Here is a 27717-nt window from a genome sequence, read left to right as displayed (position 1 = left end):
CCTTAAAGTATGCAATTTGCGCATCAACACAGTGAGCCACAGAAAAGTCGCATAAACAGAACACAGAGACGCTCGCTTTACTTACAAAAAACCTCTAAAAATGATGTTAAAAAAGACACACGGGAAAACATGGGAGATTTGATTTGAGATTGAGAGTTGATAAAAATAGAAAAATGTAATAAAAAAACCATCCAGCTATACATTTATGCATCAAAACACTTTTATTCAATTTGTGCTCAAACTTTTTTTCTCGTGCTATCTTAAATAAGTTACGATTAACTAGCGTAGACGAGAGCGATGTGCTTTTACTGTGCGTTAAACACACGACACACATACACTCTTGCATTTGCTGTCTTTTGCCGTTTTCGTCCTCCACGGCAACCCTTTTCCTATGGAACACGGAAGGCAGGCAGCTACTTCCTTCCCACATCCTACTCGAATACACACGGGAAGCTCTCCATTTCGCAATAGCGATGCTTTCGCAGTATACTTTGCGCGTTCGTTTGATGAATAAATCTAATCACAGTGGCAAGAGGAAAATGAATGCATCCTTAAACATCGAAAACACACTGTCTTTTGCTTCCATAAATATCGCTTTTTTTCTCGAACCCAAATGCGGGACCGGGTTGCTTGTGTTGGGGAACGAATGAATGAGTGTAGTATACTAAAGGGCAGATGAAACTTAATATAAAATGAGTATTTTTTTCTCTTCCATGCAAACTGCTGCGTCTTTTCCTCAATCTACTCTACTTCTTCGCTGGATATTCCTGGTCGGTAATGATTCGCCGGGCAGCGGGACGTCGGACACGCAGCCGGCGAGAGCGGTTGCGGGCCCGCTGCAGCACCCAGCTACCGTCCGGTTTCTGAAAGAGTCGCTGGGCCGGCAGCTCGTCCAGTGACTGGCCGAACCCTTCCGGTGGTGGCGGTGCCGGCCAGTTGAAGTTGGCCGGCAGTCCACTCTTCTGGGCGTGACAGTTCGGGATGTACAGGACGGGAATGAAGCCGAGGTAGCCGGCCGGCTGGTTTGGCTGTTGGCCACCCTGCTGGTTTTGCTGATCGGCTGGGCAGTTGCATGGTGCCTGCGGCACGTTCGGCGGTGCGTACGGATAGGGCACAAAGAAGTACGGATATTGCGATACCGCTATCTGATAGTTTGGAGGTGGAGCATAGTTGTCCCCACCGGAAGACGACGGTGGCCCCGAGGGTGGCATCGATGGGGGCGGAGATGAGGAGGAGGAGGATGACGAGCCAGGCGGTGAGCTGGTATCGATCGGTTTTGTCGGTGGATACACACCAATTGCGGTTCCAGGCGATCCAGGGATCGGTGTACTCGGTGAAGACTCGACTGGAGGTTGTTCCGTCGTAGGTCCTGCGGGAAGTTCAAAAACAGCATCAGTACACCATCCCACAGTTTGCTGACATCCGTACAAAAAATCTACAAATAATCATGCACTACATCCTACATCCCCTACGTCCCTTCAAAAGAGTACCAGCCTCCCAACACCCTTGATCTCCGTCAGCGTATCCGTATCTAGATGCGCTGTGTAAGTTTACGGTGGGGCATACTACCTGGAGCGACGGTTGGAATCGATATACTGGCGTTGTGCGTTAGCTGTGCCACTCCGCCGATCGTCGTGTGATTTGCCACGATTCCTGCGCCAACCGCCGTGGCGCTACTTACGTCGATACTACCGACCGAAACGTGCCCGGTATGATTAAGGGAGCTATCTATCAAACCTGCTTCGACGCCAACGGCCACACCGACCGTGCCTGCCACGGTGACCTGCTGGCTGTCGATCGTATTTTGGCCACCGTGTGTCACCTGCACACTTTCCCCGGTCACCGTCACGTTGGACGTATGCGTATGATCGACGGTCACGCCGAGCCCGGTGGCCGATGCGTTCACTCCGGCGCTTGTCTGCACGCCTGTGGACGACCCAATGGAACCACCGATCGTGCCCATCACGTTGTGGTTCGGGCCGGTGTGCGAGGTGCTTGCTGTGCCGCTAATGCCGGCCGTAGACACACCCGCGCCTAGAGATATACCACCTGGGCCACCAACCGGTTGGTCGGTTGTGGCAGTCCAACAAGGGAAGATCATTCGTTAGTAGTTGGTAGTAAGGCGCACAACATGAAGTTTGCGTGCGTGATGCGCAGTATACTCATCGGCAGGTGTATTTACCGTGCGGTCCACCCAGGCCCAGCGATGCCTGCAGTCCACCATTTCCCGGCTTAAACCCGATCCCAATGTGTACTGGAGTGTGGCCATGTGTGTATGTGTATTGATGCGTTCGTGTGCGTATCGTGAGTGTGCGTGATGTTGACGTGTGGCGATCGTGTTGTGGTGAGAAAAACGTGTAAAATGTTTGTGTACGATTAGTAACAATATTGTTAGAAATAAGATAGACGCGCGTTATTTCACAAGTTACACAAGTTACCACAACCACTCTCTCACCAGATGTTATAAAATATTTTTGAATTTCAATCTTCTTGCTAAAAAACAGCTTATTAACGGCGGAAGATCAACCTTCCGATAGTTCCATACGTTACCTCCTTGCGGTGGACGATGTGTCTGTCCCTGGGATTGGCCTTGAGACTGTCCCTGTTGTCCCTGGGATTGGCCTTGAGACTGCCCCTGGGATTGAGACTGGCCTTGCGACTGTCCTTGAGACTGTCCTTGGGATTGACCTTGAGATTGGCCTTGTTGTCCCTGTCCCTGCTGTCCCTGTCCCCAGGACACTTGAACCTGCAGGTTGTGCTCCTCCTTGTTGCCGCTGATCGGTTTCTGGTGCTGCCCCTGATGTTGACCCTGGAACTCTCCCTGCGACAGGCCCTGGTGGCTTCCTTGATGGCTAGTCTGATGTTGCCCTTCTCCAACTGGTCCCTGGTGCTGATGTTGATGCTCCCCCTAGAAGGTACCACTCGTTAGCAGCGTAAAATCCTGCATTCTTCCTCAGGAATCTCACATACCTGATGCTGTCCGCTGTGTATTCCTTGATGACTGCCCTGATGCTGTCCCTGGTGCTGACCCGAGCTGATGGGACCTTCGTGTGAGCCCTGGTGTTGTCCCTGATGTTCACCGCTAGCACCCTGATGACTGCCCTGATGCTGTCCCTGGTGCTGGCCCGAGCTGATCGGACCCTGATGGGAGCCTTGGTGTTGTCCTTGATGCTCTCCACCGTGAATACCTTGATGGCTTCCCTGATGTTGTCCCTGTTGCTGGCCCGAGCTGATCGGCCCCTGATGGGAGCCCTGGTGTTGTCCTTGATGCTCTCCACTATTAATTCCTTGATGATTGCCCTGGTGCTGTCCTTGATGCTGTCCGGAACTAATAGGACCTTGATGGGAACCTTGATGCTGTCCTTGGTGTTCACCGCTCGAGCCTTGATGACTTCCCTGGTGTTGTCCCTGATGCTGTCCCGAGCTTATTGGCCCCTGATGTGACCCTTGATGTTGTCCTTGATGCTCTCCACCGTGAATACCTTGATGGCTACCCTGATGTTGTCCCTGATGTTGGCCGGAACTGATCGGGCCCTGATGTGACCCTTGATGCTGTCCTTGATGTCCATGCCCTTGGCCTTGCTGTTGTTGTTGACCCTGTCCCTGTCCCTGCTCTTGCTGTTGCTGTTGTTGTCCTTGACCTTGCTGCTGTTGCTGTCCTTGACCTTGGCCTTGTTGCTGTTGTTGTCCTTGGCCTTGGCCTGGACGTTGGCCTTGACCTTGTTGCTGTTGTTGTCCTTGGCCTGGACGTTGGCCTTGTCCTTGTCCTTGACCTTGTACTTGTCCTTGATTTTGTCCAGGACGCTGCCCCTGACCTTGCCCTTGAACTTGACCCTGACCTTGACCTTGGCCTGGACGTTGGCCTTGTCCTTGCCACTGGCCTTGCCCTTGAGCTTGACCTTGCCCAGGGCGTTGACCTTGTCCCTGGCCTTGTCCTTGTCCTTGTACCTGACCTTGCCCTTGTCCTGGATGTTGACCCTGTCCTTGCCCTTGAGCTTGGCCTTGACCCGGACGTTGCCCTTGTCCTTGACCTTGCCATTGTCCTTGCCCTTGTCCTTGACCTTGTCCTTGTCCATGCCCTTGACCCTGTCCCTGCCCTTGTGCCTGTCCCTGTCCTTGTCCTTGTCCTTGACCTTGTCCTTGCCATTGTCCTTGACCCTGACCCTGCCCTTGACCCTGTCCCTGCCCTTGACCCTGTCCCTGCCCTTGGCCCTGACCTTGCCCTTGCCCTTGCCATTGGGCTTGCCCCTGTCCCTGGCCATGTCCTTGTCCCTGTCCTTGGCCATGTCCTTGTCCTTGACCTTGTCCTTGAACTTGTCCTTGACCTTGTCCTTGACCTTGTCCTTGACCTTGTCCTTGTCCTTGTCCTTGACCTTGTCCTTGTCCTTGTCCTTGTCCTTGTCCTTGACCTTGACCTTGACCTTGCCCTTGTCCTTGACCTTGTCCTTGCCCTTGCCATTGTCCCTGCCCCTGTCCCTGGCCATGTCCTTGTCCCTGTCCCTGTCCCTGTCCTTGGCCTTGTCCTTGTCCTTGACCTTGTCCTTGACCTTGTCCTTGACCTTGTCCTTGACCTTGTCCTTGACCTTGTCCTTGACCTTGTCCTTGACCTTGTCCTTGACCTTGTCCTTGTCCTTGACCTTGACCTTGCCCTTGTCCTTGACCTTGTCCTTGCCACTGTCCCTGTCCTTGATTTTGACCTTGCCCTTGGCCTTGTCCTTGTGATTGTCCTTGATTCTGTCCTTGTCCTTGATTTTGGCCTTGTCCTTGCCATTGTCCCTGTCCCTGTCCCTGTCCCTGTCCTTGCCCCTGTCCATGTTCCTGTCCCTGTCCCTGGCCCTGACCCTGCCCTTGCCCTTGCCCTTGCCCCTGCCCTTGTCCTTGCCCTTGCCCTTGCCCCTGACCTTGTCCCTGGCCCTGCCCCTGTCCCTGGTTCGATGGTTTATTTCCTACAAAATGTTCAAATTATATGAAAACCCTAGAAACGTAATGTGACACGTAAAAGTTATTTTTCAATGTATTCTACCTTGTGTACTGCCGCTTCCACCGGTGCTTGGGTATGAAGGTGCTACAGAGATGTGTGCAAAATAACAACAAAAGAACAACAAATGTGCCATAACTAAATGTGCCTACGCCTATTGGTGCTGCTAAGCCTGCCGTTGGTTCATTGCATCAAATCGTCCAACACACACACGCACACACAAACACAAAAACCCACTGGTCCCACGTACTTACCCGTCGGTGGACTAGCGCCACCTGAGCCACCGTCTGGCCGCATACCACCCGGAAACATGCCACATCCCTTCGGCAGGTACAGCTCCGTCCACGGCCGTAGCTCACCCCTTCGTCGCTCCTGTGGTTCCTCTTCCGCAATGGAGCTGCCGTGTCGAGTGGGGAATCAAACGGGAAACATTTGAACCATTTCGTCCGTGTTCGCACACACGCCAACCCCGTCACCAGGTTCACACTTACTTGCTGTACTGTGTAGGAGCATCGACAAAAATTTCGACCGGCCGGTTCGGCTCTACCACCCGGTACCCGTGCGTATCGGCCACGTAGTGCGTCACGCGCAGCTGTCCATTCGGGTCGATATATCCGTAGCAACCGTAAGTGACACCATCGGGGCCACGTGTTTCGTGATGGAACTGTCCGTTCGGTCCCACCTCGTACCCGTACTGGTATGAACCTGGAAATTGGGGATGAAATGTGATAGCCGTACCTTTCGATGGTTTCAAAGCAAAGTACTGTACTAACTGGTGTTAAAGTTTGCCTCATGGTATTGGGTTTTGCCGGGTTCATCAATCGCCACGATAACTTCCTGCTCGGCACGAACGATACGCGCAAGTATCGTCAAAATCTGCAAACAGAAAAGGTATGGTAGAATCGGTTAAAAGTGTCCTGAAATGTGTTGACGTCAATAAAACGAACGTTAGCATCATTGAACGCTTTCCACATTGAACGCCCTCCAGTAACTGCATTCTTTTTGTAGCGCAAAAACGGCTTAACAACATTCTGCACTATCGCGTCCAAATTCCAAGCATTTGCAGCAAGCTTTTTCAATATCTCCACCGTCTACAGTAACATCCACTTTTGCTCCATTAAACAGCAAGCAAGAAATGCGATTGAAAGTTCATTATTCTAGTATCATCCTTTACGAACGGTAGATGTTCAGAGTTATGGGGTGATGGTGAGATATGCCAAACTTGTTTGTTGCTATATATGCTGTCATTTAATATCATAGTCCAAAGGTTATGAAAGAAAACAGGTCGATGCGTTTAGAGTAAATTGACAGAAAGCCATGGGAAGATTTTCGGCCGTATTGGGGAACTCGTTCGTTCCCGGGAACGATCGCCGCGACGCTCATTTGACTCATTTCATAGCCCTCTAAATAAAAAATTAGAAAATCTACTTGATTTTGTACTGCCCAACCTAGTGATACAACCCTGTCCACTCATGAGCGACGAATGGTTTTCGACGAACGAGTTCAAGGATCTCATTTATGATTCGTCACCTGAGTAAAGCAAACAACGGTATGCATATGGAGAGCAAAATTAAACATCGAAAATTATTCGTTTTTATTTATTTATTTATTTATTTATTTATTTATTTATTTATTTATTTATTTATTGATTATTTCACAGTTTAATTGAAAGTTAATAGCACCTCACAGGTGCATTTGGATCATATGTTGTGATGTGCATTTGACTAATAAGCTTTTGGTTTCTCCAGCAAACGGCGGTGTTTCGTGGTTACGGAATGGCAAACAATGAATAAATTAATCAATGTTTCTGGTCAATCTCCTTTGGACTTCATGAGTGATTGGCCGCAAGAAATTTAAGCATTAGAATCTTCCTAACAGTAAATTCGCCTGCTTTTCTGATACAGCTATTACCCGTTCGTTTGTTAACCCTTTTTCATCAAACTGTCAAAAGCAAGCTGAATATGGCTATCTAACAACGAGCTTTGTATCGACCTGTTCTTTTTAAAATACCTTAATCCTAGCCACTGAATTGGAACTTTGATTGAGAGCTATGAAAGGCTTGTACCAGGCATTTGATTTCAGCATTGAACCAATGCCTCATATTACAATATCCCACATTTGATTCTACGCAAGAACCTCAACATTCTCTCGCACTTTTCCTGTCAGTTTGGCTCTGTGAACTGTTTCCAAGCAGCACAGACATCAATGCTTCTCTGTTAGAAACAGCATGCTTAACTAGAACGACCTTTTCTAAAAGCGCAATCAACAACGTCACCTTGTCTCGTGAAGATGTCCTCCACTGCACATTCCATTGCGCGACAGTCTCTAAAAATTCCTGCCTGCCATCATATGCATCACTAGTCCCCAGTTGTGCTCGCTTACAACCTGACATTTTCCGACTTTCGGAAGTGACAGTGTGCTGCCCCACCGTTGACATACAATTGTTTGCAAACGGTTCGAGCCCGTTACGAACGGCAACGTTTGTTCCTGCCAGATCAATGTGCGTCGAGGCGCACGCCGTTCCAGCAATAGGGTCCATTCCAGTCGCATCGTATCAAGAAACGCAACCGCAGAAACGCAAAAAATCAATGCCATTGTTTTGCTGTCGGTTGTGTAGTTTGCACCGGGCAGATCTGTCATCAGCAAGCATTCACCCGCGACTCGTTCTCGCCTGCTATCGACGATTTCGACAAATATCTGCCAACTATTAGACGCACACGGACTGGAAAAGTGGATTTTTGTCTGATGATCGATAGCGAATGCAACAGGCTGGGTCTGATTTCGAAGGGAATCAGATTTAATTCGACGCTATAGGGCAATGATGCGATGGAGAGCGAAAGATAAAGGAAACCTACATATTTTGCAGTCAACGGGTTATTTTCTGCTTTTAGAAATTTGACGCTGGCTTGGTAATAAGCTTGAGATTAAGGTACATATAAATTTGAAGTATTTATTTATTTTTTTACTTAAACTCATACTTCAAAACTGGCAGTCCGTCTTGAACGGGAAAGATATTTACCGTGTATATTGAACCTTTTAAACAATTCTTAAATAAATAATCATCCTTTATTTATCATTTGAATAGCTGAGCAAATAACCAAACTACTCAATTAGCGAACAAATTACAAGAAAGTCTTCCGAAACATTTGTGTTATCTTATGAATCATTAAATTACACCAATATCTATAATCGATCGCTTTGAAACGGAGATGAATATTTTGTACGTATTTTTGTCGAAATATTTGTTATTTATGCGTCTTCACTGTCTATCTTTCAAGGGTCAAATAATATGACTACGGCATCACACTGAAACCGTATTGTGTCACAGAATTTCTCACGAAATCCATTTTCAACCAATCAAAACAGCCAATTGGCAGTCTTTCATCCGTTCCTATTGGAACCCTTTTTTCCAGGGAAACGTATAAATCGTTGCATTATGTTTTCGCTTTCTTGCAAACAGTGACGGCACTTGCCTTAACGACTTATATGTCTCCAAAGCCAGCTGGGGTTTGGTGAGCCAACATTCAAGTGCTTGCGTTTGTTCCATCCAAACCTGCTCCGTACGCTCAAGGACTCGTCCTGCGGTAAAGCGCTCCCATCAAAACCCAGCCACTTTTCCTGGCACCGGCACAATAAAGGAACACGATAAAGGAACGATGGCCCCAAGTGGGCGTGCTGGCAATCCGTCAAAACTGTACCTTCCCTTTCCAAGAACGTCCCTTTCAAAGCTTAGGATTGTCTTACCGATGTTTTGGTTTCGCTTCCCAATTCAAAAAAATCACGCTGCCAACCGACTTCGGCGCCCGTTTCAACACACACAGTTTTAACACTTCACCAAAAACCCACATCACAGGGGGTCGCCAAAAAAACAACACCCAACACAAATGCACACGCAGACAAATTGTGTTCACTCTAAAGCTCGGTCCCTTGTTTGCCTTAATCGGAACCCATCGTGACAACCAACGCCCCGAACAAACACCAAAACAAAAAATGCTTCATGCCAGGCTAATCCTTACCGGATGATGCTAACCACTCTCGACTATTCCGACTTTACCACCCGGAACATAATCAAACGGAGTCTAGAGTAAAGGATGCGTCCGCTTTTTCATGGTGCGCCATTTCTATGATGCGGTCGTTCTATTTACAGCCACCAACGCACAAATAGCCCCATTCGTGCGGTGCCAATCCACACCCTCGGGGGGACGATGGCAGAGCGGATCTCGTTTAAAGTAGCTTGGCAAGATAATCCTTGGTTTCAAATTTGATTGCAATGAAAGGTAGGCGCCATTGTTTCGTCGCTCGAATTGGTCGGTGTCGCGTTTCAATGGTGCTTGCCAGTACCGGTGCGGGTTTTGAAGTGTATACAAATTGTAATGGAAGCTTTTAGGCGTAAGGATCAGCAGCAGTAGCAGTGCTAAAATGAGGACCTGTTTCCATGCAAATAAAGTCGTATTAAGTTTAATGGTTTTGTGAGAATTTAGGTTTATGCCATGCTATTACACCAAATGAAGACTATTAAAGAGACAATTTTCATAACAGATTTATGTTTCATATTTTAAAAACGTGCATCATTGCATGATTAAACTATTTTAATCATAAAATTACTAGCAAGCCATAACGTTGGCTCCACACCTCCACACCAACATCTCAATTATAAGAAAGCAGGAAGCAATGCAATAATTTATTACTGAAAATAATATTTTTTTCTGTGGCGGCTTTATGCTACAGTCGACAGTGCTACAGTACAGTGCTACAGCTCGACCGACATGAAGAATGTTTCATCTAGTTCCTTGATTTATTTTATTTATTGCTACAACTAAAACCTGTACGTCTGGTTAATACATAAAAAGACAAAAATCAGTATATTTTCCATATTTAGAGTACTTTGTCACAAGTAAGCTATCTAAATTTTTGTAGCTTTCAATCGTTAATGTAATAATCCTAAAAAAGATACCTAATTGAACAATTTACAACTTTAATCACTGGAATATCTTGTGTTTAAGTGCTTCTAAAGCTACAAATAATAGGGCCCTTCACGATTCTAGTCAGTTTTTGTCTGGAGTTTGACAGTTGGCGGCTGAAATCATGTAAATACTCTATACAAAACCACACATAAAACTAGCCCGCGATTTACAGGTAAGATTTAGCCTCAAAGCTAGAATTAGATTAGAGTACCTGCTCGAAAAAATTGCCAAACAAGGTGGTGTTTTCGTTTATACCGAGGTGCATTAAAGAGTTCAGGTGATGGAATTTAGAATCAAAGAGTGTGTAGTCCAGGTGGTCTCATAGCATTTTTTTTATAATCAAATTTGAACGTCACTTTTTACCAGGACGGGTGCAAACTTTTTCACAAACATTTGTCCGGTGGTTTGACGAATACACAAAACATTCTTAAAATCTTCATTCAGAGGCAGAAGCAATACAAATCAGCCTTCTAAATACATACACCTGGGGATAAGCCCACCTGTATATTATACCCACTGTGATAGCTGCTCGAAAACTGCTATACAATGCAAACAGCTGACAGGCTGAAATTTCAGCCTACGAACTTAAAACCGAAAGGGAACTAATGGAAAAGTTTAAATTAAACTATAAAGTTTGATTAAAGTAATAAAATAAAACTTTTAAAGGATATAGTGGGAAACTGTTCGCGAGCCGTGTGCTATTTGTTGAAATTAACGAACCCAAATTCAGCCTGTTAGTGGAACTGTATGCATCATCCAGGTTGTATACGTTTACCATTTACAGTCTGTCTTATTAGATTGCATTAATAATGTTTAAAACAAGATGCATTTTAAAATCGCTTTGTTTTCTTTAAAATGCATACATTTTTATGAATCGATTCGTACAGTTTTTTACCTTTCGCTGCAACTTACTTACACTTCAGGAAAAATAATCAATCTGATCGAGCAGCATGCGAGAAATCGTGAGATTTAGCCTTATTTGTTTTATTCCAATTAAAGTATAAAGTGTAAGATGTTCACAGGGCGAAATAAACCTTATTTTATGAGGCACAATTCTTAGCGGGTTTGTTAAGAAATCCTTTCGATTTGATCGAAATATTTTCATTTGTATTCGAAAGCATAAAACATAAAAAAAATGCTCTTTAAAAAATCAAATTGTGGAATATGTGACAAAATAATCCATTTTCGAGGAAAAATGCTAGCTTTAATGATTGTTTCATACATATTTACAAAAACAACAATTTATACGCAGTGCGTAAATATTGGGTGGTGTGCAACAATTGGCAAATTAACCTAAATAATCTCAATTTTCATACAACTTCCTTCGTTTGATGGAAAACTAGATAGATATGTACATTCAAAGTTCATCTGCAATGATCTGCAGCATGATAGAGACGCTAACAAAATAAAATATTGACTTTTGAGAAGAGTTTTTTTTGAGCCTGCAAAGAGTACGGTCGCCCATAAGACAGTGTACTGATAAAATTTTAATTTCATAGCTAGCTTTTAATTGCATGACCCAAAGGGATGCCTCACAGAGTTGTTTATGTCAAACTTGTACATCTGATCTATTTGAGCAGCAAATGTAACGACATTCATGCATTAGTTATTTACAGCAAGACCTAACCTTTACATCGTACTTAAGTATCAGTAACATATCACACATTGTGCACAAAAATAATCATCTCAAAATCACATTTACTCGAACCGACAAAACCGACCATCCACACAAGTAAAGCAAACATTCTTTACCAAACCATGTTTGCTACAGTTTGTTCGTAACCAGACGGCATAGAGTGCGACACAGAAACCAGTGCATACCGTACATCTTGTGTTTTGCTTTCATTCAATTACAATGATTCCCCCAACCAAGATAAAAACAAAGAAATAGAAAAAAACATGCGAACGGGTTCGCTCCATACGGCTTTTGTATCCTTCCCGGTACAAACAACGAGGCACACTGTACATTTTAATTCAATTAATGTCTTGCACTTATCTTGTTCCACTCTGCCCTTGCCTGCCAGGCCAGTGAGCATCCTTAGTGCTGCCATTGATCTCCGTGCAATCGCACGTTGCCCCTTTTTGGAGGCTTTGGAGGCGGTGCCATTGCCCGGGATAGAATATTCTACTCGGCTCGAAGCACCGTGCTGTTGGCGGTAACATGATTACGCTGCCCCATTCTTTATCTGCAGCCGGTCCCGCCGCATACGCATACCTCTCTTGGTTGGGCAAATAGCAATCGATTCACTTTCAGCACCTCCAAACCACCAGGTCATGTCGGATGAGTAAAAGACCGACACCGAAGCAAGCGCATACATTACTTTTATTCTAAGTGGTAAATAGCAGCAGTCCGGGTTGCCGTGTTGTCCGAAGCATACCTATCGGAGAGTACGAGCGTTGCATAGATTCCAACACTGGTTGCATGTAAACTATTTCGGATGCTTACCTAGTGTCGCTTAATTTGCTGCATTTTCCTTTGTTGCGGCACTTCTGGCCACACGAGTAGACTCTTCTATTCTTCCCCCAAACTCGGTACATCTTTAACACCAAGAGTGATGAAAATTGCTCCACTGAAACCAGCTAGTGCTACTGCACAGCGAAAACGTTTGTTTGTGGCACTTGCTTGCAGCACCGAGCACACTTCCCGGGTGATTTTTTGCTGCAGCCTTATTGCTAGTTGAAGTAATTGGCTCGGCTGTGCATTGCCCTGGAGACTTGGGCACTTGAACGTTAGTGTCATGGTTGTCACCGAGGTAGCATTCCGGGAATTGAAACTTCAGACAATTCAGATTCAAGCTCCGCGAGACGATAGATTGGAATACTCAACAATCCGAAACAATTTCTAGTACGTTTTGCTACTCAAAATAGTTGCAGAGAAGGAATTTTCCATTCTTTTCCAGTGAGCATGAGTAAGAAGACAATGAGGAATAAAATAAAGAAGAAGCTTGAAACGAACATTCAGCTCCTCATCCTTGGCATTGTTAGTGGAAGCTTTTCTTCAACATGTTTCATCAATTTGGCAGAAAGTTACATTCCATTCATCAAGGATTTTTTGTAGGATAAAATATAAATATTTCCAGATTTTAGGAATGCAATCGTAAATGGCAATGATGTTATGAATTTAAACTATTCTTTAAATTTTTTAAAAGTATCAACTACAGTAGGACCTCAGTGATAGGTATATGAATGCGTATAAACTAATGAATTTGCACTCGATAGTTCGGTTGTTCGGCTGCCGTGGGATATATAGAATAAAAATGGCGTAAACAAAATTTACTCGAGAAACTTTATGATCAAAAGTTAACTACACTACAAGGGCTATGCTTAGTAAATGGTTGGTTGAAATTCAACCCTTATTAATTGAAGTGCTAAACTCCTACTAAACCAGACGCAACCAGACAGGCCCTACTGTAGATTCAACGGTTAATGTGTTTAGTTTTTTTGTCGTCGCTTGTTAGATCAATTGAACAAAAAAGATTTAAATTTAAAAAAAAAAAACAAAATACTATTCAATATCTGTCCTAACCAAAATGTTCATAAATATGAAAATTTATAAAAACCTATAAATAGAACATAAATGATGGGTAGAAAGTACAGCATGGAGTAGCACATGGTTCATATTTGTGGTAGTTTTTCCAAAATTATTTTCAAACTACTGGTTTTTGTTGTGCATTTTGTTGTTCTGTTTTTCATATGATTCGTTTAATAATTCTTTGTATAAACTAAATAGGGTAAGGTACTAATTGTGGCTATAGCACCAATCATTGCTATAACGAACACTATGCTCTAAAACAGTCTATTTGCGTTTAGACACCACGGATGGATTTTTTATTTCAAATATGATCATTATAAAACATTTGTGCTTCATTAGTTCCGTGCTGGCCACTTCTGTTTGTTAAATATCACCCTTTAAAAGTGTGTTGTCAAGATGTTTAGCATCTCTTACCATTTAGCTAAGAACAGCGCTGTAAGAAATTAAAGATTTTGAAGTAACTACCCATAGTTTTTCTCTTAAAATCACCATTTTGATGCAAAATTAATTATTGTTATTTTTATTTAACGACTTCACACCGAAATTTATTACTTCATCGAAAAGATTTCATCGAAAATGTGCCTTTTTGTTTATCCATAATTGGTACAACTGATCATCTATGTACCAAGGTGTGAATATGTGTTTTAAGAATCATTTATTTGTAAAGTGTTATAAAATCGAATCATCAACATAATGCAGGCTTGAATGACTTACATATAAAAAAAGCGAAATCTGAAGCCGCTCGTGTCGCCATGTTACCAAATGCGCTCTTGTTCTTCCCTGATCGATAGTTGGAGCTAATCGTGGCCAGAAGTACGTTGGCCAGAAGATAGTTGAATATTGGCTACGATTATTCATTTAAGCAAATTCAAACAGACCACCCTGATTTGTGCTCCTCTGCGTATCGCGCTGAAATGGTTGCTGGCTTCGGTATAGCTTCGGGAGCATGTGATATGAAGGATTATCAGGTGACATGAAGTGTCGTTAAACGCGATGTTTGAAAGTTGTAAGAAAGTCAAATTTTTGAAGGATTAGTCCCATCTATTTAGCGATTAATTGAGCGTGGCTATCAATAAAACCAGTGATTTAAAACGGATGTGTGAAACTATGTCTATTACGTTTTAATGGTGTTTACATACTTATAGCGGCGAAGTGAACGTATAATTACTTGATTTGAGTTAAAACAATGGTACAAAATCATTTTTGGTGTAAATATCCAAGAGTTTTGGACTACAGCCACAATTGGTACAGCTATGGTGAATTACTAGGAAAACCATAGCTATAATTGGTACCTTGCGAAGCAAAGTTTAAATGAATTTTTAACCATTTTAATAAAAAATAAGTCAAAACTAAAAAAATACCCTTATGTTCTACACATTTTACGCTATAACAAAACATATACTCTTTTAAAATTTTACTTTATACTAATTTTTATATTAGTAAAATCGGTATCTTGATGACGTAATATATATAATTGGTACACTTACCTCAGATCAATATCGCAAAAAGACGATTGAAAATCTTTCTTTCTGGTATATTGCATGTCATACGTACATGGGAATGAGACAAAAGCTCCTACAAAATCTACGTTTACAAATTGTAATTGTGTGGCAGCGTAAAGCAATCATCTTGTAAGTCTTCTATTAAGCAAACATACACACAATAAAACATGCAAAGCAACTTAATTGACCTACTAAATACGACGCCCTGGGGACAATATTTCACCATCGTAAGCAAAGCTCGCTGACTTAGTAGTAAATTAAATGAAGGTAATTAGCTTCGCCCTAGATGAAGGTATCAATTTTTTTGTTCCACCACTCTGAAGTTAAATAAACAATAATCATTTCACATAAAAAATGAGTGTATGTGTGTGTGTGTGTGTTTTGCAACAGTTACTTTTATTTACCAACTACACTCACTACACCGTTTGTTTCACTCAACTCGTGGATAAGGATAAAAGCTCGACATTACTGTCGCCCGCGACGGCCATTACCACCGTTCAAACCGGGTCAAACCCACGGCAGACGATGGTGATACAAATTTTATCACCCTCTAAACGGGCCTCCCGGGCCAACTGCCGGAGATGGTATTAGGCAACGGGATCGCAAACGACCGAATGGCCAAAAAATGTATAAAACCTCTCACTCCACCCCTTCGACTCCACCGAATGACTAATCCAACGGAGGACCGATCGCCTCCAACCGCTCCGGGACCGTTTCCGTTTCGTTTCCGTCGAGTGTTGCGGTGGTGGACTTTTTTAAGGGAACCACCTCACATGACGTAATGTCCAGCGGGGCGAAATAAAAAGAGCGACGAAAAATAAAAATAAAAAGACGCTTCGCCCACTGACGACAGCGTATGCAAAGCGTCTTTTCGGATTAGAAGACGAGTTTGAAGATTGGAGGGGGGGAGGGGGGGGGTTTGCCGAGTTGACTGTACACCCGTGATTTATTGGGCTATTTATTTCGTTCTGAGATTTGGCAGTGCGCGGCGTACATTATGATTGATGTCGAGAACGAATCGCAACATAAGGTTGCCGTTGAGTAAGGGAATGGCATTGCAAGTGTTTGTAGTTCACGTTTGGGGTTTACATTTTAATTTAAAGTAGCCATTTCTGGAGTATGATTTAGTTTATTTCCGTTGTTTTCCGTGCGCGACTACTTTTATCGCTAAGCTCGACTGCTTCAGAGAATCCTATCGAAGGTTAGAGTCTAATCTTATTAACCATCAGTCGACAAACATTTCTCTGTCCCAAAAACCAAAAACAAAACGAACCACCAACACGGTATGGCACCTTCGCTATTGTTCTATCGATTTTCGACTCGTAAATCAATTACCTTGTCTTGCTTGTCAATTTCGCAACGGGAAAGCAGTCCGGACTCCGAATTGTTGTGGTACAGCGACAGTCAATCAGCCCGGACGTGTCCGGAACGACCGAGATCAAATGGATGTGGAGTATGGCCAAAAACAAAAAGTGCCAACACACAAAAGAAAGACATCAAAGGTGTGCAGCAGCACAACCTTTGGGGCAGATTTGAGATGTGTTTCAAGAATTACCGCCCTCGGTATCGTTTCGATTCCGGCAAGGATATGCCTTAGCAACACAACCACTTATCGACAGCCTTGCTGGAGCGTTAAAAAGGACGATTGACATGAAGATTTAAGAAGTGTATGTGGCTCGCTATTGGATAGCTAGTGAAACATCCATTTCCCAACACTGGGTGTCAGTGTAGCATGCATGGCATGGCACAATATACTTTTCTGACACCACAAAAAAGGGATCAACGGGAAACAACACCAGTATGAAAAGTTCTTTTGTAGAACGTAGCATGAATCAAAACGAGAAACATCTGACAAATCTTTTATACCTGTTTTCATCACCTAACTGTAAGCTCTTGCTCAAAGTATGCCAGCGTCATTTTTTGAAAGAAAGCAATCAGAACTAAATTTCTGAAAACTTAGTGTTTCTTTGATGTAATTGATTAAGTGAACCGATGTACTGATGAATTGTTGAATTTGTTTAATAATTAAATATTATGATTGTTTGGTAAATTGGTAAATTATATTGTATATCTTATACAATCAGACTTCTGCTATTAAATTACTGTGAAAATAATTTCCAGCCGGTCTCGTAGTACAGTCGTCAACTCGTACGATTTAACAACATGCCCGTCATGGGTTCAATCCCCAAATGGACCGTGCCGCCATACGTAGGACTGACTATCCTGCTATGGGGGGAAATCAATTAGTCACTGAAAGCCAAGCCCACAAGTGGTACTGGCAGGCCTTGACCGACATCGGTTGTTGAGCCAAAGAAGAAGAAGAAAATAATTTCCGGTCACGTTTTATTAACACTTAGGCCCGGGAGTATGAAAATGTTGCCGGAACATATGTTGCCAAATCGTATGGACGAACTGTCAAAATCATGTTGCGGGAACATTTTTGTTGCAAGAGAAACAAATCGATTTGTTTCATGTTTATTTGTTGCATGAACATTTTTGGACTTGTTTGCACACCAAAACGGATAAAGAATATTTGCAACTTAATTTTAAAATGTTTTTGTGAGTGAAAATGTGCACAGTTTTTGAAATAAATAGGAAAATCCAGAAATGTTGTCATTGAACAAATGTTGCCGCAACATGTTCATAGACCCAGGCCTTACTTTATGGCTTTTGTTTGTATGCTTTTGTTTATGTTTTTTGTATATATTCTTACGCTTTTAGTCATTGTTACCTGTTTTAATGCTTGTTGCACAGTTTAAATCTCAAGCAAACGATTTTATTTTTGCAATATTTTACAAAAATAGTTACTACTCATTTATGTTGCTTTTTGAATGCTTTGTTTATCGTTCATATTTGAATTTCATATTCTAGATTTTCTACAGAGCCATTTCGAATAATGATGTAATTGATGAAACAAAGCGGTTCATTAAAAAATATTCGTATACTTTTCTTGTTATTCTTCTTCTTCTCCTTCTTCTTCTTTGTCTTAATTTTCTATTTACTTCTTCTTCTTTTTATTCTTCTCATTCTTTCCTTTTCTCTTTTTTCTTCTGCATCTTCTTCTTTTTCTTCTTCTTCTTCTTTTTACTCTCCTCTTTCTTCTTCTTCTTCTATTTACATAGAAATAACTATTTTTATCAATGTTCTAAATGATTTTTTGTATATTTTTAGTATTTTGAATTTAAACATGTTGCAATACTTATATTAGCATGATTTAGTAACGAAACATGTTCACTTTTGTCACACGGCACCAACATCTCACACCTAATAATTGATATTCTGAAGATATTGACAGCTCCAAACAACAAAATAATGCGTTAACATTCCCATCACTTCTTATATCCCTTCAATCATGCTTTTGAGAAGCTAACAGCGAAAAAAACACGCAATGATACTTCCCTTTCGCAAATGCCACTCGCTAACAAACATAACGCAACGTGAACGATGCGCCCCATTCGCCCGCTCGACGACGATATCCTTCACATTTATCTATATCACGGTGACTCCATCTCCTACCACCACCACCGCCACGCTGTCACGCGGTTCGAGTGGTCCCGATGTGTCGTTGGACCCACCACAGCAACATCTTCAACAGCAACAAACAGCATCATAGCGCGAGCGTGCGCAGACACAATGACTAAGGCCCGTACAATGTCCGCCAAGCAGCTCGAGCGCCGCTAAGCCCATCTCTTGTGTGTTTGGCCGCAAAATCATGCTCTCTCGGTGTGCTTATTTTTATTATAATTCGCGTAAACACACTCCTTACATGGGGTGGATACGTCTGATTTGTAATAACCACTGGAGGAGGTTAACGTACAAGTACAAGTCATCTGCTCGATGTTTGCTTACCCTCGACAAAGTAAAGTTTTATCATTGCATTAGATTTCCCGTCCCGCGTGCCGGACCTTGAATCACCGTCGTTGAAGACGACCAACCAACCAAACTGAAAAAAAACACAATCATAATTTTTTACGCGCAAAAAAAAACTCCTAACAACATTCAACAGATGACGCTCACGAGCGTTTTACGGGGCAACAGCATTTGGCAAAAGTGAAATGAAAACTTTAAACACATCTCAAGCTCCCTCAACGCGCGCCGGTGGATGATCACACCGTAAAACACCTTCCGATGGCCTGCGAGGCATCACCATGGACGCGAGCATTGTTAGACCAAAGCGTGGTAACGATCTTGATTAAGCATCATATAAATTTGAGTAATTTGTCGTAAACAAAAAAAAAGGTGACCGGGTGGATGGCGATGGTCACCCGGTGCCCCCAGAGCATGCTAAGTTTGGTGTTTGGAGAATCCTCAGCAAAAACTCAATTACGATCCGAGCCGCCACCGCCACTTGAGCAATTATACTTCTGGGACGATTTATTCCTTTTATGCTGCCTAAAAGCTTTTGCCCGACTGCTGTACCCCTTTTTGGGCTCAGGGTTGTGCTTTTTTGCATTCCCAGCAGTAACCTCAAATTGGAATCAGTTGAGTTGATAAAATTAATAAGATCGGTGCGAAACTTTTGGATTGCGGCACGTTTTGTCTACTGTAGTCGTGCGCGCCATCTAGTGGAAAAATTGTCCATCAAATTAGTGTCCCAAGTGACTAGCAGTGACGTTGCATTGTGAGGAATTCTTTCTTTGCTGGAGCTTATCGTCCCTCCCCCCCCTCGCTGATTGAACGACGCAAAGGTTGAGTGCGATCGTAAAACAAAACACACTCCATCAACATAAACCGGCTCTCTTCTAAGGCCGGCAGCAGTGGCTCGATGGTTCTAGTCGAGGCGCACCAGCATACGCGGAAGTACGCTCCACCCCCACCCATCAAATTTGAAGAAAAAAAAACAATGCGTGAAATGTGCGTAAATGCGCACGACGAAACGATGTGAATTTGACACTGATGCTGTCAAACATGGACTTGGTGGTGTGGCTGTTGTTTCCCTCCTCTACCTTCTCTTCTACCTCCTTTTTCGTTCCTAAAAATGGTGACTGCTAATTACAAGCACCGCGGTGTGTGCGCGGCCAACTCGAGTCAATAATTTAAATAATTTTCAATCACCGCCCCCCGCAGTAGGTAGGCTACAAACCTCAGTTACAAATCAGTTAACAAAAGATTGCAAACGGTAAGTGACCCCCAGGCCCGCGCGGTGCAGCGAAGGGGTGGAATTTGTTCGCACCCCTCCCGGGGCTGTGTGTGTGTGTGTGTTTATGTGTGCTTTGTTTGTTTCCACAAGCAGCAGTTTTTTCCCATCGGGTGCCTTTGTGCAGATCTGCGACGCTCGCCACTTGCCGGCCCCAACCAAACAAACACACAATCAGCTGATGCAGCCGAGAAAAGCACGTGGAGTATGCCGAGTATGACGATGGGGTCTCTGCTGTTTCACGGATGCCAATGTCAATGGGTCATTATTGGCTGATAGCAGCAAACAACAAGCAAACCATTCGATTTCAATGCCAAACAGAAAATGGGGAAAACGACACCGTTAGGAAAGAGGTGACGTAGTTAGCGGAATTTCTGCACGTGTGAAACTTTAAATAAATTGTTGGATAATTACAATAATTTACAAATAGAAACCAACTCCAGGTGTGGATTGACATTTGATAGCTACCTATAGGTAACATATCGCCACCAAATCCGGCCCCAAATGCCATCATTGCGAGCGCAGAGGCTATCGGTTTAATGTCAAATCAATCCATAACATATGAATCGGCAACTTTGGCTTTTAAATGCTGGTACAACAGATGATGGCAACTTTTCCGCGTTCTGTATCAAATGACGGCGGATTCCTGTGGCCCAGCCTTAGTTTTACGCGTGTGATGATTAACTGTTCTAAAAGCCATCTTATGTTTCAGTGTCTCATTTGCGGGATTTATATCGATGATTATGATACTTAAGCGGATTATAGTCGGTGCCTATGAGTCAGAACAACTGCTGCCATTTTATTTCATTTTTTCATTTTTGGTACAGTATGTCTACAGGATGAGATGAAAAAACTGCAACAAACTTTTATTAACTTTTATCTTCGCCAAGAATGTGCCAAGATATCGCACAATCACTTTCGTGCAGCATGTAGATGAAGTCAACCATCGACTGCCGGAAGGCCATAATTCGTGCCAAAGGTGGCCAATTTAAACAAACACACATTTATTCTAATATTTTATCGCATTTCCAACAGTATTTTTATTTTACTTAATAAAATTAAAAGTAAAAAATAAGTTTTCTTTTTTTAGTTATTTCATCTCACCCTGTACAGTCGGAATAGACTATGTGAAAGTTACGACCTATTCAAAATCACAAATTTGATAGAAGAGAAATAATAGAAAAGAAATAATAAAATTTAAAATTCGAAATCAATTAGGCTTATGAAAGATGATTAACGTTCTTGCTATAGTTAATACATCTCCATAGCTTATTTAAATTTAAAGCATTTTTGCAACCAAATCTTTAAGTGGAATTATTTTCTTATCATTAATATTTTCTTATTCGTTTCTTTCCAATGGAAAAGAAGGAAACAATTGTTTCGCGTTCTTAAACACTCAATTTGATTGTAAAAATTGGACCATCTCTTTTGATTGTTTAGCTAAAACCATCAATACATTTATGTATTGATGGTTTATCATAATACAATATGTAATTGCAATAAAAATTTCATATGTTAACAATCTTTCTAATATTGTGACTTCTTCTATTTGGCAAAACATCCTAAGCGGACATGCCGGCCTATACAGGCTTGCGAGACTTAATTCATTACCACGCAGTCGGATGGTCAATCCTTGCTACGGGGGGACGATCCATTCTAGGCTTAAACCCATGACGGGCATGTTATTGAGTCGTTCGAGTTGACGACTGTACCTCTGGACCGCCCCCGAAATATTGTGACATATTGTGAAATAATGGTTATTTGCCAATTGTTGCACACTTAAGCCAACTTATTTCATTTCAACGTTGCAGCCAATGTATTTCATATGTTTGAGATGGATAAAATCACAATATGCATGTTATGCGTGCCTAGTATGCATCATTATTGTTAAAAACTATTATGTTTAATTTATTAAGGCAGAAAAACGATTGGTAATGGCAAGAAAACTGTTTTTTAACCTATTCAAAAATCCAATTGTTGCGCATGTAAAAAACTCAAAATTATATTGCTGCACACACATTAAATAGAAATAATAAAAAAATAAAGATAAATATAATAGCATCAACTACCAAAAAAGGCTATTTTGGTGACTTTTTACAAAGAAATTGGTGATGAGTATTTAAAGGTAATCTTTTTTTTAAGTAGCCACTGGTATAAATAAATCTTGTTGGCTATTTTTATGCGAAGAAAGTTATACACATTGTTTATCATGAGCTAAATTAAGGTGCAAATAAAATCATTCAAAATACATAAAAAGTTGCGCATGCAAATACAATCCAATAGAAGAAAACCCTCCACCAAGATTGAGTCATAACAATAATGTTATGAAGCTTCAGGTGTATCGAATTCGGCAAACCCAAACTGCACAAACGCTAATTAGAGAACGCAAAACGCCATCTACTAATACACCCGTCTCGGCACACCAGGTTCTCACGCGCGGCATTGCGCGGCATGACTTCATCCAATCAAACAGACAACGAATGCGACATCCTTTCTAAAATATTAGCAAACAACAGATTTCGGGGAAGATGCTGCAAAAAGCAAGGCACAGTGCGTTCCGGCACCGTTGAGTTCGATCCATCCTATGACATCCGCCGATGCACCCATAAAGCTCAACCGCACACAAACTCGCACCGACTGCGCTAAAATTTATCCATTCCGATCGGCAGCTCACCCGCGCGATGCCGCGCTTTCGGTGCTGTGCGACAGTGGTGTGTGTTTATATATATTTGTTCGATTGCATAATTGATTGTCGCGAGCGGGCGCGCGCACGCGCTCGCCTTCGCCACCAAACACTCCAAGCACAAACGGGGTAAAAGTCCCGCTAGCAGATACGATCGTTCGACAGGGGGACGAGAGACCGCGCGATCGAGCGAGTGAGAGTGGGTTGTCTCAATCCCAAAAACCAACCCAAAAAAGAAGACTACTCCTCTAACGCACGGACCCTACCTGTGCGACACCTTTGCCCGCGTGTTTATCGAACGCAAACTCGTCGAAAAATTTGAATCTGACCTCGGTCGCATCTTCAGGCGCTGCCGCGAGTGTCAGCCTAACGTGGTTAGCGTCTACTGTCGAAACAAAACGCCCCAGGGAGAGGGAGAGATGGTTGAGACCTACCACAAGGAAGGTCTAGCGAGAGCTAAAATGTCGTACACTAAACCCTCCACCGAATGTTCGAAGCATTTCGGCCTTTGCCCGTTAGTTTGTCACTTCTCTCCCCCTCCGTCGACGATGGCGTAACGATGTGCGGATGGCACACGCGATCGCTTATCGAATAATTCCACCTCCACACCTCCTTTCCAACAAAAAAAAAACACTTCCGACACCCGGCCCGGTCCCCCAAAAGCAAAACGTGATGTTTTATTACCGCGCCGGTGCCGGTGGTGCTCAGCTAATATGTGTTGACCTTTCTCTGTGTTTTTGTTGTTATTGTACTACGAAATAATCACCAAATCATCATCATTCGCCACATCAAGCGCAGCATGCGGCGTTATCACCTTTCTGTACTATTCCCTCTTTCATATAGACACACTAATTAGTTTTTGTTTGCAAAGATCAGATCCACCGATAAACTCGTGGGGGTTCGTCGCCTATTAACAGAGAAGAAAGAGAAAAAAAAGATCACTTACCAGTAATGACGCTAAACAGCGCCATCTACCACCACCCAGCGGTGACATATTGACAGTCATCAATCAGCGCGTAATAGTGCAGAGTGTCAACACGCGGGTGCACACAGCGTACAAACAGCGCCAGCGATGAGCGAACCTGCTGGCAAGTGCACTACTTTGCGTGAGCAGAAGCTACCCCGGATCTTGCTTTGGGAGTTACGAGCTTTGAACGGCTTTGAACACGCGCTCGTCACTTTTTCCACGAACCCGTACTCTTTTCCCACACGAAATGTGTATCCAAACACACACACAAATCACACACAAATCATGCACAAACACTTAAAAACACACCAACACCCACTGTTGTGTTGATCTAGCGGTTAGACCGTTTGTGGGTGAGGCTTTCCAAACACGCCGACTGGAGGTTGGAGCTGTTGTGTGCGGGCAGCCCACGGATTGCTTAGATTGAAGATTCGCACATTCTTTCGCCACGCTCACTGTAAGGTCCGGGATGTACGAGCTCACTCGTCGTACACTGCTAGCGCACACACCTCGATTCTGCTTCGGACTGTCGCCGCACACACCTTTATGTCGGTTCGATTGATTCGCGCAAACACCTCAACAGCTCCCTTGCTTGGCGCCCTTGGTCTGAGGGATGATCTTTCCTCACACACAAAAATAACCACTGTAAGAACGATGGACCGCGCTTCTTAACCGGTGGAAAACGACTGCATCCTCCGTGACCGGTAGCGGTGCTTTTTATATCATCCTACAGGAACGAACGCACTCCCGGTTCGTATCCCGCTGATCCTGATCTCTCCCCCTGCTGAAGCACTCACGCGAAGAAAATTTGCACCCCAAGCGGGAAACAGCAGAACGGAAGCAGGGAAATGTGTGAGTGCCACCGTTCTCGTTCTCTCAACTCGCTCTTCTTTTCTCTTTCCAGCGCAAGATTCGCGAACTGCACGGTACGACCGTTACACCGTTACTGACGGGCACCGGGGCAACGTTTCCATTTTAAACCGCGGGCTAAAACCTGTGCGGCTCCCACATGCGTTCGCGCTGTAAATGTAACGCACCACTCAGCTGGCTTTGAAGCACTCACGCACCCGATCGGGGTGGGTTTGAAGCGTTTCTTCTTTGCTCGGTTCGGCGATCGGAAGCGTTATGCTGTTGCAAGAGCGCTGTTCGTTCCTGCACCGGTCACTCATGATCGGTTTGCAGAAGAAGGAAGGTCAAGCTTTGCGCGAGCTTTCAATTGCTGATGCGGTTGATTATGCTTGAGTGATCGTGAGTGTTGCACTTCGTGTTGGATCATGTTGAACAAGCGTTTGCAAATTGGTGATGATTATCTTGTGCTGTTATTTAATTTGGGGTGTTAATTTGGTCAGGTACAAACACAAGTAACAGTAGAACGTCCAGGATTATCCAGGAGCGGATTAACCGGTGGGCGACTTAACCATGCGCATGAATTTGACAAGAATAGCTGACAATTGAATAACAGTTTTTTTGTGCATCTATCTAGTTAGTAATGATTAGAGCTTCATTTTTGTTCAAGAACAGTTATAATAAACAGAACAGAACAATAAAACATATTATTCATTAATCAATTGGTTGAAAGAAAATTGTAAGTATAACCATCTTATTTTATATTTCTTCACATATTTGACATTTCATGAAACGTAATCCGTTGTATTATATTCTTATTGTAAAATTAATCAATTTATGTATTCTTTGTGTGTATTTTTTTTTTTGTTCAGTCCTTATAATTCTATGGAGTATAAATAAAGCCATATCATGTTCAATCGATTAGAACTGACAATAATCCAAAGCATCAATGTCTAGATTACACAGCGGTGGATTAAAACTTCCATTTTCAGTGTTGTGATAGTTGATAGTGTACTTTTTAAGGATGCCGTAGGAGCATGAAAGTAAAAAAAGTGAAGTAACGGGGTTCGTCGCTTGTTCACCAATTTCCATATTAGACCTTGTTTGAATATACTTGAAGGGTGTCAAATAGGCCCCTTCGGAATGTTTCTCCATATTTCCAATAGTCTATCAGAACTCCCTGCAAGAACACAATTTTCGTTGCAAAAGTTATTATGTTTGTAGCTTACAGTTACAATGTTACACCCACCGTAGCGAAATTATTGGTAGTGGAAAAGAAAGCCTAAAGATAATCCTTTAAAATCACTGTTTTTGTTTCGTCCACCAAAGTGAAATAAATTATTTACGACACCTATGCTAAATGTGCACAAGCTTTTTACAGTCCTAATATGATAAAATGTTCGTTCGTCTTTCTTTTATGCACGATTTATAAGATTTTATTTTTTACGCTTCATTCCAGTTTAATATTTGAATGCATTTTTTAGTGTAAATCTTTTTTTATATTCAGGAGTATTGGTACAATTAATTATTATTAAGGTAAAAATGCAGTTCAAATGATGAATTTTTATTAATATTTATAATTATTTCATGTTGTAAGGTTTTGCATTTGCTGCATTTATTAATTTCTTCATTCATCAATTCATTAAACACATGAATAAAATTTGGTAAACTTTAATGGCTCATTACATTAAAAGCGAACGAGACTTTCTCACATATTTTAAATTGTTTGTTGAACATTTTTGCTTATATTTTAGTCGTTCTTATTTCATGTGGTAATGATACCGTTAAAAGTATTTTAATAAAATTTCTGCTGACTTTTGTATACACTTCTTTTTATTTATAATGTAGTTTAGCATGCTGCATAAATTTCTGGAATATTTTCTTCCTTTTTTGTTCGCTTCTTGTCTTTTCAGAACAGACATCTGCAATACTAGAATATGCTAAAAGTTAATCAATTTAAAGCAAATGATATAGGAGTACGATTCTCACACATTTCACCAAATACACAAACAAATTATTGCATCTTTTACAGTTGTTATCTGCCTCTTTTAATTAATTTACTTTACACTACAATATTTCAAATAGCTTCAAGTTGTAAAACGCCAATTACGATTGGAGCATGATTTCATATAACACAATTTGACATCTTCCTTGTCTGACGAAATCCGCTCTAGTTCAACTCTCAACCCTAACTCATCACATCCATCAACCTTCGTGGATTTCCTTTTACGGATTTTCTTCCGCTGCAAGCAAATCAGCATCTCCCCCTTGTGAAGCAATCATGTCAACCCCATTGACGAGAGAGGCACACCGTTTAATAGGTAGGCGCTATTCATACTGTCCAAATTACAGTCACTCAAAGCTGATTAGCTACAATCCTCGCCTCAGCCCGCGGACGTTTAGCATGAAGCACGCGTTCACTACCGAGCTGCCACTCAGCAAGCCATGGAAGCATCCCTCTAGAAATCTCACCCCCTTCGGCTGGGTGTTTGTGTATTAGAGCAAGCGTAGCGCCCCGGCAGACACCCGTGGACCCGTGGTTAGCCAGCCGGCGGCGTCTCGTTTGCTCGCACTTTTATTACGGATTTTCGGGGATGAGCGATTTTGTGGGAGGCCGTGTGGGAGGCTACGGTAAGGTCAGCGAACAAATAAAATCGCCAAAGACGTTCGAAAACCCGGGTTGGATTTGGAAGGGATCTGTATATGCAACAGGGATGTAAGCTGCAGACTCAGCCGCAAACACACCGCACAACCGCACGCTTCGTGGCGAATTTCGTAACCGGAAAGTCAATAAAATATCGGTCGGGTTGGAATGTGTGTGTGTGTTAGTTTTTAAGAGGCAAAAAGCAACAGTAAACGAAGCTGTTTCCTGGAAGCTTCGATAATCGGGAGTTAAGTAAGTGTTACAAAATAAACAGATGCTCGTGTTCTTGCTCACCATGCTGAATGCTTTCGGTTTTGATTGAAATTTGAGTTTCTGTTGCTTTGTGATGTTCGTTTCAAGTTTGAAAAATTTGCTTGAAATTGCTTATTTTATTAGTATTTACGAAATTTTTCAACATGGTTAAATAAGTACAATTATTATAATTAGTACAATTACTATAAATA

The 27717-nt window shown here is 42.6% G+C and overlaps 1 protein-coding gene across 50 annotated transcripts; it reads right to left on the bottom strand.

Moving 5' to 3' along the window:
• Positions 1-198: 198 nt before the first annotated feature.
• LOC120956232 (uncharacterized) lies at positions 199-24727 on the bottom strand. 50 transcript variants are annotated; one of them, XM_049608664.1, is made up of 12 exons: positions 23743-24727; positions 5752-5854; positions 5470-5683; positions 5233-5375; positions 5024-5065; positions 4620-4946; positions 4410-4427; positions 4326-4379; positions 3708-3767; positions 2971-3659; positions 2551-2908; positions 199-1369 (listed from the first exon to the last, which is right to left on the bottom strand). In XM_049608664.1, exons 1-12 carry the CDS (start codon positions 23800-23802, stop codon positions 747-749), a joined length of 2691 nt encoding a protein of 896 aa, XP_049464621.1. In that variant the 5' UTR covers positions 23803-24727; the 3' UTR covers positions 199-746. The 50 variants fall into 50 exon arrangements, with proteins under 50 accessions (XP_049464621.1, XP_049464592.1, XP_049464595.1 ...); XM_049608635.1 differs by having other exon boundaries at positions 4326-4415; positions 4536-4946; XM_049608638.1 differs by lacking the exon at positions 4410-4427 and having other exon boundaries at positions 4326-4391; positions 4536-4946.
• Positions 24728-27717: the final 2990 nt, after the last annotated feature.

This window comes from Anopheles coluzzii, chromosome 3 (genome assembly GCF_943734685.1).
Source record: "Anopheles coluzzii chromosome 3, AcolN3, whole genome shotgun sequence".
Lineage (NCBI taxonomy): Eukaryota > Metazoa > Arthropoda > Insecta > Diptera > Culicidae > Anopheles > Anopheles coluzzii.
This window is presented reverse-complemented; position numbering and strand designations above follow the sequence as displayed.

Coding starts and splice junctions, on each gene's coding strand:
- LOC120956232 (XM_049608634.1), bottom strand. CDS start 23,802: ATGACTGTCAATATGTCACCGCTGGGTGGTGGTAGATGGCGCTGTTTA. Junction 5,684..5,751: donor TGAGGCAAACTTTAACACCA/GTTAGTACAGTA, acceptor CCCAATTTCCAG/GTTCATACCAGTACGGGTAC. Junction 5,376..5,469: donor GCTCCTACACAGTACAGCAA/GTAAGTGTGAAC, acceptor TCGACACGGCAG/CTCCATTGCGGAAGAGGAAC.